Source organism: Rhopalosiphum maidis, chromosome 2 (genome assembly GCF_003676215.2).
Source record: "Rhopalosiphum maidis isolate BTI-1 chromosome 2, ASM367621v3, whole genome shotgun sequence".
Taxonomy (NCBI): Eukaryota; Metazoa; Arthropoda; class Insecta; order Hemiptera; family Aphididae; genus Rhopalosiphum; species Rhopalosiphum maidis.
Window position 1 is genome coordinate 69,427,745 of NC_040878.1, and position 15,939 is coordinate 69,443,683.

At 26.8% G+C, this 15,939-nt stretch overlaps 2 protein-coding genes across 7 annotated transcripts in view; both read right to left on the minus strand.

Moving 5' to 3' along the window:
* Positions 1-790: 790 nt before the first annotated feature.
* LOC113554158 (protein numb homolog) lies at positions 791-3,513 on the minus strand. 4 transcript variants are annotated; one of them, XM_026957877.1, is made up of 5 exons: positions 3,158-3,513; positions 2,284-2,444; positions 1,989-2,150; positions 1,057-1,197; positions 791-978 (listed from the first exon to the last, which is right to left on the minus strand). In XM_026957877.1, the coding sequence occupies exons 2-5, from the start codon at positions 2,392-2,394 to the stop codon at positions 868-870; spliced, it is 525 nt and encodes a 174-aa protein (XP_026813678.1). In that variant the 5' UTR covers positions 2,395-2,444; positions 3,158-3,513; the 3' UTR covers positions 791-867. The 4 variants fall into 4 exon arrangements, with proteins under 4 accessions (XP_026813678.1, XP_026813676.1, XP_026813675.1 ...); XM_026957875.1 differs by having other exon boundaries at positions 3,255-3,512; XM_026957874.1 differs by having other exon boundaries at positions 2,284-2,462; positions 3,255-3,512.
* Positions 3,514-6,130: 2,617 nt separating this feature from the next.
* Positions 6,131-15,939, minus strand: part of LOC113551928 (protein numb) — a 36,060-nt gene continuing 26,251 nt past the window's right edge. For 2 of the 3 annotated variants that reach the window (XM_026954511.1, XM_026954509.1), the window contains exons 2-9: positions 11,225-11,404; positions 10,635-10,706; positions 10,495-10,572; positions 10,293-10,439; positions 10,006-10,231; positions 9,575-9,853; positions 9,341-9,508; positions 6,131-8,618 (exon numbers count right to left, since the gene is read on the minus strand). In XM_026954511.1, the coding sequence (XP_026810312.1) occupies positions 8,116-8,618; positions 9,341-9,508; positions 9,575-9,853; positions 10,006-10,231; positions 10,293-10,439; positions 10,495-10,572; positions 10,635-10,706; positions 11,225-11,383 (1,632 nt within the window). In that variant the 5' untranslated portion in view covers positions 11,384-11,404 and the 3' untranslated portion in view covers positions 6,131-8,115. The remainder of the gene's footprint in view (positions 8,619-9,340; positions 9,509-9,574; positions 9,854-10,005; positions 10,232-10,292; positions 10,440-10,494; positions 10,573-10,634; positions 10,707-11,224; positions 11,405-15,939) is intronic. The other variant, XM_026954510.1, reaches the window with a different exon arrangement.

The following is a 15,939-nucleotide window of genomic DNA, read 5'->3' on the forward strand; positions in this document are numbered from 1 at the left end:
TATTTTGACCTTTTTTAAGTTACTTATAGACAATTTAAATTTTCTACTTTTCTAAGCTTTTTTTCTTGAAATGCCGATAAAAAAAATTTGGCTGTCCAAAAAATCTTTAAAATTTAATACAAGGCTTATTATAAGTTGAACTTATCGTAGTAAAAAAAAAATAAAAAATCGTTAGTCACAATTTTTGTTTATAAGCATTTAAAGTTTATAAATTTACAAAATATATCAAAATCGCGAAAATTTGCAAGAAATTTTAAAGTTGAAAATTCATACAATTTTTGTGATTTATACTTAAAGTTAAAAAAACCCAATACAAGGTTATCCATAAGTTTTCCTTCAAAAAAAAAATTCCAGCGTCAATATAGAAAAAATGTTATGAGCGTATGAAATGAAAATTTTTTTTGAAATCATGTAAAATAATGATATATTACAGTTTAAATATAGGTAATATAATATATCTTACTAATTATCATTGACTGATAAATCATCTCCGTTCAGAATCGTCATTGCATTCAAATTTAACACATCCATTATAGAGACCAGTGACCTACTCTCCATCTCTACTATACAGCAGAGCGATACCCACTTTTTTTTTTATTACTTATGTAATAGCAGCAGTTAAATATTAGGTGGTGTGGGGAAACATCCACACAGGTTTTTAAATCACCATAAACGTTTGCACCCACATGAGTTTCTACCAAGTACCGCTTATGTTTGTTGCATAAAACTATTAAATGATTAAAGCATAGGTACATGAAAATAATTACAATTTACAACGCTACAATCTTAATACATTTTTAAAAATGTATTTATATGTATATTTTTACAACACATTTAGATGTTGTGTACATGTACACTTTAGTTTATTTAACCTATAGATCTGGTACTAGTTGTATTTGTTGCAATTCCTTCTCGTATGGTTTTTCGCCTCTGACATACTCGAAATGCAAATCCCACTGCTTTACACACTCGGTCGTTCTGTTTAGAATTTTAAGTCAAATTTATAATAATATTATTTTTAGTATATACCGGTATAAAAATAGAGAAAATACATACTGAAAATTCTGTAACAATAATCATGTGACACAGCCATCGGTTATTGTAAGAGTCTCTGCTAGTATAGAATAACTGGTCTGAAAAGTCTGTGGTCGATGAACAAAATATTATATTTTCAATAGTTTGAGCCAGAATTAAATTCTAAAACATATAAATCTTCTTATTTAAAATTTGATCATTAATCAACACTGAAAATGTTGATTAGATAGGAAAATACAATAAATATAATATTATATATTTAGATTTAGAGTATGTAACAATGTTCAATGTTTGTTTTTTAAGTAAGTTTCTGTAGTTAAATTTTTTTACATAATAGACACTTATATTATAATCTTATATTCACTATATTATTAAACTAATTATTAACTATTTATTCATTATTTAAATGTATCCCTTGCTAATAACCATAGGTGGATTGCTTATCACAGTCGAGCAGTTAACCAAAAATAAATTTCAAGCCACCAAAAAATGCGTTTGACTAGTAAAAACATTCTATTCATCTGTTAGTAGTTTTAGTAGTTGGTATTCAATAAAAATTAAATAAGAACCACATTTTTAAAATTTCGCTGCTATAATTTATAGAAATATTATATCAAATTATTATTAACTAAGACTTAACTTTACTGCTTACTCATCGGGATTTAGGTAGTAGGTACTCATTTCACATTGATGTTTTATGTATTATATTATTTATTAGCAAATTAGCACAAATGTTAATGTTCATGAACAAAAATATTTAAAACATTAATAGAGGAGTATGCTTATGGGAAATAATTTTGTAAATATTTGCTTATTCAAATGAAAAATATACTTTATAAAAACTCAAGTCTCCCCCTAACTTTGACTAAATCTCCACCTATGCTTATGGTTATTCTTATTTATCGATCAACTGATAAGTTTATATATATAATATTATTACAGAAATATATAACCTTTGATCTTTTGTCAACAATTCTTAACTCATATCCTGTTATCCATAGAATAGCAGGATTAGTGTCACAAATACCAGTTTTGTATTCCTGATATAGTTTAGCGAATGATTCACGACATACTTTTGAATTTGTGGGTTCCGATACTTCAACGTATCCCAAATACTAGAAAATAAAAGGTAAAAATGAGTTATCTTTATTTTTTTTTTCATATTTTCATTATCTTATACACCTGATAAATACATAACAATATCTAATTTTTAATAAGTACCTATTTGATAATATGATTATTACTTACGTCAATGTTAAAAGAACAATTTCCATCCAGTATACCAATTTCGTCTTGGGGCCATCGATTAATTGTATCATTTACGACACGCTCACAATTTCTTCTATTATAATTTGTCATTTTGCAGTTTGCACAATATACTGTAGACTATAACAAGTCAGAAGTGGCGGCTGTACAAACGAATGGCACTGAATTAAATTAAAAATATTAATTATTATTTTTATTAATCTCAGCACTCCATAGGGTAACCATCATAATATTGCCATAATATAACTATACATAAGGCATATTATGATAAGATACATGAGACGTCTAGAACGTAGGTAGAAAATGAAATGTTCCGAAAATCTACAACACATTAATACCTTCTTAATAAGAAGTTCTTATTATATATAGGTAGTAGGTAGGTACCTAACTGCTGTATAGGCCAAATGTGTAGCGTAGGTATGGGCGAATGATTGGAAATCCCAGTAATTCATATAATTATAATATTAAATTAAATACATGAATACATCATTAACACATCATTTTGCCGCAATATTTAACTTTTATTTAATATGGCTGTTGTTTTATGCATGCAGCATGAGTCGGAGTTGTATATACGATTATACGAACGTAAAATGTATTTAAACCTTTTAGAAACCGTACCTAAAGTTATTATTTAAAAATTTACAGTTATAACTAAATAGGTAATATAATTTTCGAAATACCACTGAATAAGTCACTGGTTCACCGGACATCACACGATGTGCCGATGTACCTATTATTATAGTGGCGAATGGCAATAGTAGGTTCTACTGGTTCTATTTTTTTTATAGTGGTCTTACTCATTAGTCATTATAATTTACATTATAGTAATGTGGTTATAATTTATACATATTACCTAAGTCTTGGCAGATGTATATTTTGACACCGGAACAATATTTTACATTTACTATAGAATTTTACAAATTATAAATTATATAAGTTGTTTTATTTACTTTTCTATGGATTTGTATTCCTGTCAATTACAGCAATCGACTTGCGGTATCGATCGGATGATTCGGATGACGTTCACTGAAGTGTACTAGCGAAATAAAAGTAGGTAACTACACCAACGACTTAATATGGATAGCGATTAGCGATAAAAGTCTCATCGATAAACAGACGAATTTAGAAATAATGATTCGTACGAACGAATGAATGAAATCCGTCAAGTAAGAAGTAGTGGACTTTGACGTTGACTGAGATCGTGAAAAATTTGAAGATCAGTAATAGTTTTAAATTTCGAAGAGAAATCACGCGTAACCGGTTTTCTCCTACTCGAGTAATATACTAGTCTAATGTGTATTACCATCGTAATATCGTATATATATTGTAGGTGTAGGTGGTGAATAATGTGAAAGGAGTTCCCGCGGCGTTGTCGGTTCAAACAGCAACAAAAAATTGTGTTGACTGTATACTGGTCTTGGTCTAAGTAGAATTTTAACTTGATTAGTATTTTCAATATTTTCATAAAGAAATATAGTTTTTTATTTTATGATTGTAAATGTAATTTAGTATCTACTATCTAATGTTGATTATGGTTTACTGGTTTGTGACAACTGTACTGTACTCTGTAGTCTATAGTGACAATAGTCACATTGTCATATAGTATAGCGCGCTGCCCCTGCAGCTTAGTCTACGGCGAAATCAACGAACACAGAAATACAAAATTACGATAGGAAGTATAGTTTGATTAACTACAGACAATTCACAATTTAAGTTAATAACAATAATAAGATATATAAAAAAAATAAAGTTAGGCAATTAGGTACCGCCTTGATGTACATTAGGTATCGCGAGTGGGTCACTATTAATTATGGATGTATAAAATTTGAATTCAACCATGATATAATAAACTTTATTATAACACGAATTCAACAATATATCATTGTATATCACGATTTAAGATAGTATCTAGTACTCTATCTTAAATCGTGTTGCGTACAAAAAACGATTCTAAGTGAAGACGGTGTTTTACTGTCTTAGCCTAGGTTACTAGACATTATTAATACATTTCGTGATAATATGTTTATTTTTATATAACTATTTCTTGGATAATTATTATTTATTAAAACAATATTATACATTTATAGGCTTATAGCATATTTAATATTATATCAATTTATATAACTCGAAATTAAATAACATCTTTCTGTAAATATCGTATGACAGAAAAAATAGATTCATGTCATTCATAGTACAAAATTATAAACACCGAATAAATAGATATTATTCTTAAAATAAATAAAAAATGTCCTTGTGTGTAGTAATTATTAAATAATATACGTAACATTTATTTAAATTCCTACGAATAATGTTTGTAAATTATAATAAAATAATTAACATCGTTATTTATCGTTTAAATAAATACATTACTGTTAGAAATTTATAATAGTACGGAAATCTATTAAAATATGTTAAGTCAGGGCGATACTCAAATTCTATGAATCAATTATATCTAATCTATATGTCAATTCTGCAAGCATTAAAAAATAAGTAGAAACAGAAATTGTTAGACTAATGAATTAAATTAAATATTCTTACTCAACACAATTTTTTTTTTTATTATTATTCACGTTAACTTCTATGAACAGATTAGATAGAAATAGATATAGACAACACGTTCAATCATTCTAATTCTAGCTATGAAGTATGAGGTATGCAATATTCATTGTATACTGACAATCTAGAGAGGACAAATAATTCTATACATTTACTATCTTTTTTATTGTATTTAAATAAAAATGTTTTTAGTTTGTGGTCAGTCAATGATCATTATAATTATTATGGGTTAGATGAATATGATGGATATTATACATAGTTGGTTAAATGAAATGTGACCCATGACCCGTGGTTATTATCTACTTAACACTTATTAATTATTATATATTACATTTACATATATTATTGAGAAACCAAATCATGGTCCATGATACTAAATGGTCAATAAATTATATAATATTTAAGGTCCAGGACAAAATTATTGGTAATAATGAAAAATAATAATTAAATACCTTTCATACGCTTGATATAAAAACAATCAATATTTTTTATATTTATATATAATTCATACGACAACAATAATTAAGTACAGAGGTTCTTAGGCATCTAAGAATATTGTCTAAGTTTTCTAATAATATGTTAATACTACAAAATATAAACAAAGATATAAGGGTTTTACAAACATGTTTCAATTTGTTTGAACTTTTAAGTACAATAGAAAGTAATAGGTAAATTAATTCTAATTTGGTCATAACGAAGCCATTATCATATTATTCAGTATTTTGTAAAGATTTACTAATTTAAAGCGGTTGGGTAATAGAATTTGTATTAATCCAAATACTTAAAACTAGTAAATCTATATAAGACACCTTGTATACATAATAACATAATATTATTATATTTTATAGAGGCTACTAAAATCACAATAATTGTATAAAATAGTTATTTCTTATCCGTACATCTTACATATTTATCATTAGTCGTTTTCATAAAATTTTGGTTGAAAAACTAGAATTATTTTTAATTGCACTTAAGCCATTTAAAAACAATACTGTAATTTCAATACATAATATATGTCTAAGCTCTTTCGTACATATTACTATTCTCTGGCAAAAACATAAACAACATATTACATCTATATACAATTGTGTAAGTATGTATAACATAATAATGTTCACTGATATATATTTATATAGTTAATGATATACACATGTCCCGTAATACAAATACCAATCCTTCCCAATTGGATAATCCAAATAATAACAACAATAAAAATTAATCGTATACCAATAACATATTAAGGTGCATGATAATTGAATAGTTTATGTACTAATTAATAGTTAATAGGTACAACAATTTTTTTTTTTTAATTGAGTTTTAACTAATTGCTAGCTATTTTATAATTTTTTTTTTTTTTAAACAGGTATAGTTGCTCTCAGGCATAACGAATAACCAGTTAGATCAATTATGATGTCTAATCCATAAATGATTAATACTATGCGTTATAATAATAATCTATACATAATAATAATTGTTTTAAAAATAATTTTTAATCTTAAGAAAATATAATACAAACTAAAATACTAACAAGTAATACATATACATACGTATATATTTATATATATCAATAATGAAAAGTATAATTATATTTAACAATATTGATACTATTCTTATTATGATATTTTTAAAATTATAATACATAAGTTAGTATTTAATTCCCGTATTTTCTATGAGAGCAATACAGTTAATATTATAATATAATGTTACCACAGATACTTGCGTATAGTATATACAATAATAATAATAATAATAATAATAATAATAATAATAATAATAATAATTATAATAATGATAATAATAGTAATAATAAACATTGTTGTGTATCAATAGAAAAAAAAAATGCAGTCTATTGAATACACGAATATCACAGAACACGCAATCCCTATTCAGTACGCAGCTATAAGCGTTTTTTTTTTTTTTAAATCATAAAATAGTTTTAGGTTGTCTTATAACTGTGTAAGTGTTTGACTTGTTAAACCGAAAGCGAAAGTAAAGAGCAACATCCATATATAATATGTAAAAATGAGGGAAGTTAATGACTTATCATTATTACTTAGATAACTGTAAGGACGACAGAAATACAGTCTTGTGCCAATAAAGAGATAAAATTAATGCAAGGTGTATAATTTTCAATCTAACAGGTATATAGAAGAATACATATATCAACATTTTGATCTTAGAAAAATACACATTATGTACATTTAAACTTATGGTTAAAGATAATCGTTAAATAATACTTGAGTTAAAAAATTGGCAAATACTTAGGACTCGTTTTAGAATCTATACTGTTTGTTTACTAACTCAGAATTGGTTTGTAAATTATTAGAAGTTCATTCAATAAAAAATGTTATTATTTCAATAACTATTTAGTTTTATATTTTGAAAATATAATTTATTATTAATATTTAAAAAAAATTGAAATATGTATAATTTTTTTAACTAAAAGTAAAAATAAGTCATATGTTTAATTTTTATTATTTATTATATCAATTTGATTCGATTAGTTGTTAATATATTAGTAGTGAATGAACTGTTTTCTATTAACTATATGTGTGCGATAAGTTCAAATTCGTTAGTAGGTACCCTTAGCTGTCAATATTTATATCAACATAAAATTTAACATAAAATATAATATACTAAGTATTTTAACGTTAGAAAAATATTGATATGTATAGGTTGCAAATGAACGTATGTAAACATTATTTAATAATTTAATTTAAATTCACTGTGCATGAATATTAAGTTTATGTTTTATGTTTAATTACAGAAAAATATATGAAAAAAAAAATTATTAACAGTTTATGCAATTACAGCTCTATAATATTTTTTAATAACCGTATAACTCATTTCTCAATATATTTTATTTAAGTACATTTTGAAACTAAAAATTATGTTGAATTAATACCTTTTTGGCAGTTTTTTTATATGGAAAATATTTAAGCATAAAATACAAACTATTATTATAAATGCACTTAGTAATACTTAAGTTATTAAAAAAAATAAAATGAAGTTTACTAGTACTGAAAAGAAATAATTTTGTTTGATCAAATTAAATTTTGATTTTTTTCAGAGATAGTACATAGTACTCTAAATAAATAAGCATCAATACAAAGTTTTGTTAATATTAATTTTGAACACTAATTGCACAATCATAAATCCAATCTTACATGATATAATAGTAATCGCATATTCCCTTTCTCTAACTTTTAAAGTTTTTACTTTTTATTATTCAATGATGATAATTATTAGAATTGATCACATTTGAACTTCAAAAGTTTTTACAGTTTTATTTTGGCTACTTGATATTGGGCTACTTAAAAACGGATTTGTATTTTGTTTAGGGGCTATATAATTAGGGTCAAATGGATTAGCCGAAATATTATTAAATGTGCGATAAACATCCTCAGCTGTGTCTAAAGAAAATGCACGACTGTGTGTTGCTAAATGTGGATTTCTTTTAGGTGTGACTTGGGGATCCATTGACTGTAACGTAACTGCTGCCACTTGACCTAACCACTGTTCTGGCCTCGGTAGTGTTGATGGTGGAGTAGCAGGCGGAGTTGGTGGTGTTACTGCCTTGTTATTAACATTCCATAAACTGGAACCAGAATCAAAGCCTTCGTCTTGTGGACTAATACGACACTCTGGTTTTGGAGTCGATGGGTTGCTTTGGGTTTCTGATGATAATGTGGCTTTTTTTGATATACTAGCAAGAAATGCTTCACTTCCAGTAATTGGCCCTTGTTTTGAATTGTTTTCTAAAAATTATAAACATAATATATTATAATATAATGATACTAAATAATATGTTTTTAAGAGTCCATATTAGTTAGTTTTATCTTTTACACAAATGTCAAATAGTAAAGCAAAAATGAATCATTGATTATTATTGGTAAGTGATTTTTAGAGTTAGATCACCTATAACATTTTCAAAGTCATCTCATTAAAATTTTTTTCAAAATATTAAATATTTAAATAGTTTACAGCAGTGTTTCTCAACTGGTATGTTGCCGGGTATGTCCAAACGTGTCACGAGAAGTATTAATATTAAATGACACAAAATGTACAAACCTTGTTGACAATATATTTACAAAAATTAATAGGTATTATTCTTATTTATTTATTTTGTATTGTGTGTTACAAATTATAAAAAATTTTAACAATATATTGCTATAATACAAAGGTTGAGAAACACTGGTTTACAGTAACATAGAAAATTTAGTTTTAAACATATGTATAAGCTAAAAAAAAAAAAAAACTATGATGATAACAAAAGATGTATTTTCTTTATTATAAGTTTATTCAGTATTAAAAGTTTGTCTAATGATTAATATAAATATATTTTTCACTTAGTTGTACAGTTATATGTCATGTGAGAAAAAAAGATAACAAACTTTTATATATTATATGATATGTATCCAAATGCTAATAACCTAATATCTGTAAATATATATAAGATACAAAATAAAAATTATTTTACCTATAGTTTTTAGATCATTTGATTTAAATTTCTCAGGGAAATCATCATTGGTTGTACTATTTGTAAGAAAAGCCAATTCTAATGACATTTGTTGACACATAGCTGTTACTTGATCTGTTGTAGACATTGGTTTTTCACTTCGAGGAGAAGCTTCAAGTATAGGACTCACTAAAATAAATTAAAATATTGTTATATATTATTTTGGTATTCATATTTTTAATTTTAACTCTGTACCTGGAGTATTCATTTGTAAAAGTTTATTAGAAGATGTACGAGTATTTGCTGTTGGTTGTAGACTCATTGATCTCGTTCTCTCTAAATTAGAAGGTAATTCAGATATTCTAAGCGACAACTGTCTTTTAAATGGAGACGCTTGATTCAATTGTGTAAATCCACGAAATGATCCTTGTCGTTGTAGCATGGACAATGTAGCATGCGGTCTTTCGATCGCATTGGTACTGACTTTTGGTGTTGTAGGATTTTGTTGCAATGGTTTTACTGATGTTGGTATATCTAGGATAAATATTAGTTATTACGTGATTGTTTTTATACAGATAGTAATGTTTACTTTACTCAATTTTAAATTAAATTTTACTAATTGATAAATATCTTATAATAATTGTATGCATTAAGTTACCTACCAAAAGAACATATATTATATATACCTTTATTTAACTGAAGAAAAGGAGGAGGTTGTGGAGGTGCATTGAGTGGAATATTAGGTTCAGACTGTTGTTCAGTTAAAGATTGAGTTCTAAAACTGCCAGTTCTTGTAAAAACAGACGTTTTTGGATCATAATTCATTGTAACAGAACAATCTTCTTCTCGTTTATTTTTTCTTATCAAACATTCTTGAAAAGCACATCCAACAGCATGACTTAATCGGTCACCCTATTAAGATTTCATAATTAATTTAAAAGTACAAAAATTTTTTTAATTTCTTTGTTTTTACATTTACCGATTCTTTTAGAGCTACAAAACCATGACACATCCATCGACGAGTCAATCCGTCTCTGCATATATATGAAAATCCTTTTTCATGACTTCGGTCTGGGGCACAGAACGAAACTTTTTCAATTGTTTGATCTACTATCAAACCCTGAAAATCAAAAGTTTTATAACAACAATTTTTTATAATTTTTATAATAATTTACTTTAGTTTCTTCTTCTACAACACGCAATCCATCTCCTGATATGTAAAATATAGCTCTTACTGGCCTACGGCGTGATGCCTATAAAAATTAAAAAATTAAAAATTGTTTGTTCTATGTAAATAAATAGGTAAAAACATTACCCTAAGTGTTTTTAAAGCTTCTTCGCATACTTCCATTCCTCTCGATTCAAAGACTTCGACACAGCCCAAATACTGTTAGAACAAAAATATATTACTTAAACAATTACTAAATGTTATTAAACTATAATTGCTATTTCAATTATTAACTAATACAAAAACTGGTTAATACATTTTTATTTAATATTGGTTTTAAATTAATTTCTTTCAAATTTATTCAGTATTGATAATTGCAAGGAATCTAAATATGTGTAGGTAAATACTGTACATTTTAATTATATTATAATAATCATTAATCCTACCTCCACAAGGAAGTTTATTCCACACTCATCTTCAGAACACATTATTTTCCCCTACAGATAATCCAAATTTAATTTCTCTAACTCGATAATTTATAAATTCTATAAGTTTGATCTATATTATTCTATTATCTAAATTAAATTATTTGTATTGACTGTATTATTTTAATATTTATACAATGTAAATTTATATATTTTTACTGTAATACTCGAGAGAAAAAAATGAAAACTTGATAGCTTGAACGGTAGCTTTTTTTTTGGTTTAAATCATAAACAATTTAAAACTCAGCTTACTTTAACATGGAAGGAACATATCCCAGCCCGGACTTCAGCCTCGTCCATGGCCCACAAATGAGGTTTAGGATTAGAATGATGGCCCGGCGATCCGGCGCTATTGCTCAGATCTTTACGGCGTCTGAAACTATCTCGAAAACTCCGCCGTAATCGGTCCATTTTTGACGGCGATCGACCACTCTAAAAAATTAATTAGATTATTATACTATATATAATGGCACATTTAACTTCTTTCATAATGTAGGTTACTATATACATATAGTTATCAAATACATATAACGACAATGCTTGATGTAGATCTATTTTATTGTGTCATTAATTATAACACTTTTTATCTTAATCAGTAATATTATAATAGTATATATATATAGTATGTATTAATGTATATGCTGTTAACAAACGAATTGAATAATCGAACAAACAACGTACGTATTTTATACGATTGAGTAACATAATAATTAATATCATAAAACTGCTTTTATGGTTCTCAAGCAGACGGATTAATTTTTATAATATTTGTTTAACATATATTTATACATTACACAAGGAGGGCTATATTCTGTTGGAAAATAATTAGTAGAAACGTAGAAATTAAAAAAAAAAGATTTTTCTGAATTGTATTTACCTGTATTGATCTGGAAATATATTGTATCGGTTAAGTGTTTACTCGAAAACGTATTCGTTTTAAAATTAAACCGTTTCAAATATTATTTCGTAAAATATTTAATTGAAATGTATTTTGGCGCAATAAAGTATAAGCTTAAAAACGTATTTGTTCGGAACCGTATATCATAATTCATAACCTAATAATTTACCTACATTTTCAATATTCCATTAAAATATTTTCGGTGAATAAGTTTTTTAAAAAATATTGTTCAATATACTATAGTTTCAATGACATATATGTTTCCAACAGAATATTTTCCATAAAATTACGTTTCCGACATAATATATTTCAAACAGATTACTATTGCAAAGTAATGTGATTCAATACAAATACAATATCAACAATATATGTTGCCAATGAGATATTTTTCAACAAAAATAGAGTTCCAAACGAATAATTTTCCTACTTTTTATGTACACCACGTTTTATGTTGTGCTTTTATTATATTCGCTCACCGGCGGCAATGTATAAATGAGTGGGCGCAAAAACACTATTTATTTATATATATATTAAGTATTGATTAAAGTTTATAAGGATTACGTCCATTAATAAAAATTCATTAAATTTATAAAATATGCATTCACTGAACGTATTAAGACTTAAGAATTAATATAATATAATATTAATGATTGAAATAAATACAATTTGATTATATAAACAAATTAGTTAGTTGATAAAATTAATCATAGGTACACCAAAATTAATTTGATTTAGCTTTATTTTTATTAGGTTTAAAATACTTAAAATAATTATCATAATATTTTATTTACCCATATATTATGTATGTACCTAATGACAAATTTAAAGATTCGATATTGTACATTTAATGAAATTCATGAATTTATAATTATAGCTACCTATATAACCTTTAATTATTAAACCTTAAAAAGTGTAATTATCAGTTAAACATTTGCTATAATTTGCCTAGCATTGGTTGTATGATATATTAATATGTATTCATTTATAATACTCAAAACGCCTTATTATTGTGGTCAACTTTTAATGATATCAACACAATGATACGAATAAAAAGATGGAAAACAAAAAAACAAGCACAAAATTATACAATGCGCACGAGAGTAAATATGATTATTGTATACAATATACATATAGAAATGTTCGCACCTCGAACCATTTTATACGTTAAAACGATTAAAATACGTAAATTATGTAAGTACAAATTTAAACCGTGAATATCTAAATACACAAATGTTGCCACTAGTCTCACTTTTTTTGTTTTGATAGTCTAAATTTAAAACCACAAGCAAATCTGATGCAGCTGTGTGTGTCATATTTATTTTATTTATTAATCATACGAAGAATTCGTTGGTATATCCACAGACTGTAGTACACAATCGTCGTTTTATCGGTAACATTTTTGCTCGCAATATTATGAAAACCTATACTGTATTACTATTTGGCATTTACTGACTTACTGTTATATATCTAGTCATCTATGTATGGATTATGAACACCATGTCGTATTTTTTTTAGTACTATAATATTGTCATTACCCATTACTGTTTGAAAATGCATAAGGATTATCATAATTTAAAGGAAGCAGACAAAAAAACGTGACATTAATCGTGTAAAACCATAGCTCGACCACGCAGATAGGAAAGATATTTTTGGTAATGGTTGAGAATATTATTTTGTATTTTATTTTTTATGAATCTATAGCACTCCGAGTGTTGTTACCTATAAATTATATTTAGGTAATATAATATGTAATATGTATACTATATATTATAGGTACATCGCTCGACGTTTGAAAAAAAGAAGACAAGTGTTGTTCATCGTGATTTTGTAATGCGATAGGTGGGGTTTCGTGACGTAACTATCTTTAGACAACGATTCAAGAACATACTCTACACATCTATGTATTATAAATTATAATTTATAGTTATAATTCTACACCATGCACTATACGCAGTGTCATGTGCATATTGGCATAATGATATCACAAATTAGCTAATGTACTAACTGTTGAAATATTGTAATTCGATGATTTAATTAATTCAATATAACCGCTCTTTTTTATCGCTATGTTATGTCCCCACTGCTCAAGAAACGATTTACAAAACATCTTTAGCCTGGATTATTTAATATAGAACGACGACTCTTAAGCCGCTATTCGTGATTTTTCGTGTTATTCTATCTCAAAACGATAAAATTACATTTTCGTCCGAATAATGCATTATTATGTATTATAAGTTATAACGAATGTCAAGACATAATAAGAGCATAATCATAGACAAATAATAAATATGTATCGTTTATCGGCTCGAATACGATTATGTTTTCGAAAGCGCAATTAAATCATTAAACGTTTATTAACACTTGAGTGTTAAGAAGCTAAATAACATAATAATAATAATTTGTTTGATATACGTGTATAGTTTAATGGCGATAATAATTGATAACATGTCAACATACAAAGCAAAGCAGACAACAGGTTAGGTACAATTTAGTAAAAGAAACAGTTAATTTAAAATGTGCATAATATATCATATTTACACGAGTACCTTCTTATACAAAGTAGCATTTAACGTTCGTCAAAAAGACGAGTTTGAGTTCTAAATTAATAGTAATAATAAAATTATAGCTACCTCTATAGTCGATAAATAAATGTTATTTTGATTCCAAGTAAACTTTATAATAAAAAGAAAAATAATGAGCTTGTGCCCGCGATAGCAACCTGTGGACGAGCTATGAGCAGCATCGTTCAAAAACCCAGCGTAAAAAAATAATCCTACAACAATAATTTGTGTAATTGTACGTCCTAAAGAAAGATGGTTCAAAGCGAATATGAATAAAGGAATAAAAATCGCACCACCATTGCTAGTTGCTACAGTAGTGTGTAGTATGTGTACCTACTACCTAAACCGGAGATTGTAGACATGCATCATTATTGACTATTTTTAACTCGGTAAGACCGGCGGACTGAATATAATTGAAATTCTTATTCGTAGTAGTAATTAATGATTATTTACTCACAGATATTTTTCAAATATATTAAACCATAGTAAGTCTTCCAGATTTATAAGACCGCTGGATCTGATTTTTCGTCAAATCGAAAGAAAGAAAATGTTCAAGGTTCAAGCCACCCCTTTAACGCGTTTAAGAGTAATAATTACACAGGCTTTCATGGGATTTGACAAATTTAATGAATAATTTTGATTTTGGGTATATAATATATATAATACTAATTTAAAATAGCTCACAAGTGCTCTTATGTCAGTACCATTGTCGGTTGTCGCGAATTTTGAGATTAAACAGAAAAATGGTTACGAGAAAAAAAGAACCACTTATAATATAAATATTACTTATAAACTTATACGACAACCATAGTCGACATACCAAATTTATACATAATATACAAATAAAACAATATTTATTGTATCGTAGCTTTTTTTTCTAAGTGATGAATTACATTTCGCCAAAGACTGAAATTATCTCCCCGACTCTCGCACGACCCACTCTTAAGGCCTTAACAGGTGTTATTACACCTCTGCCACCTCTAAAACCACTCCTGTCGGCGTTACACGATGATCCATAATAATGAACTGTTTTTGCTATCTCAAAATATAGATTCGCTCACAACTGTTTCATAGAGCAGCTCTGGAATAATCCATCTTACTAGCTGTTTTGATATATTATTAGAAGTTCATGTACAGTAATATAATTTGGAGTTTGGATAGTAACTATTCTTGCCACCGCGTAACGAAATTTATAGCACTAAATTCATTTTTTTTATATTAATGAAATAAACAAAATTGAAATGCTACTTGACGGTTGTGACAGAAAATATATTATTTTCTGTATTGTGCACACATTTTGTTTCTCGCCATCTCAACTACGTATGATTCTAGCTTGAAAGGTCTTCTACGCGCGAAACTGTTTTTACAAACAATTTAAGGGCGTGTGGCATGCTCTCCAACAAAAGAAGTAGTCGTTTTTCTATTTACTGTTAAAAATTCAAGAACGGTTCAAACAATAAGCCGAATCGTTATTTGCCGATTCAATTGCAGGGACGGCGCAACTGGAG

Bases quoted from the DNA above. Each gene is read 5' to 3' on its own strand.
- LOC113554158 (XM_026957877.1), bottom strand. From the start codon at position 2,394: ATGACAAATTATAATAGAAGAAATTGTGAGCGTGTCGTAAATGATACA. The intron at 1,198-1,988 runs GTTATATATTTC...TATATGTTTTAG, and splicing joins TTGTTGACAAAAGATCAAAG to AATTTAATTCTGGCTCAAAC. The intron at 979-1,056 runs GTATGTATTTTC...AATTCTAAACAG, and splicing joins TTATTGTTACAGAATTTTCA to AACGACCGAGTGTGTAAAGC.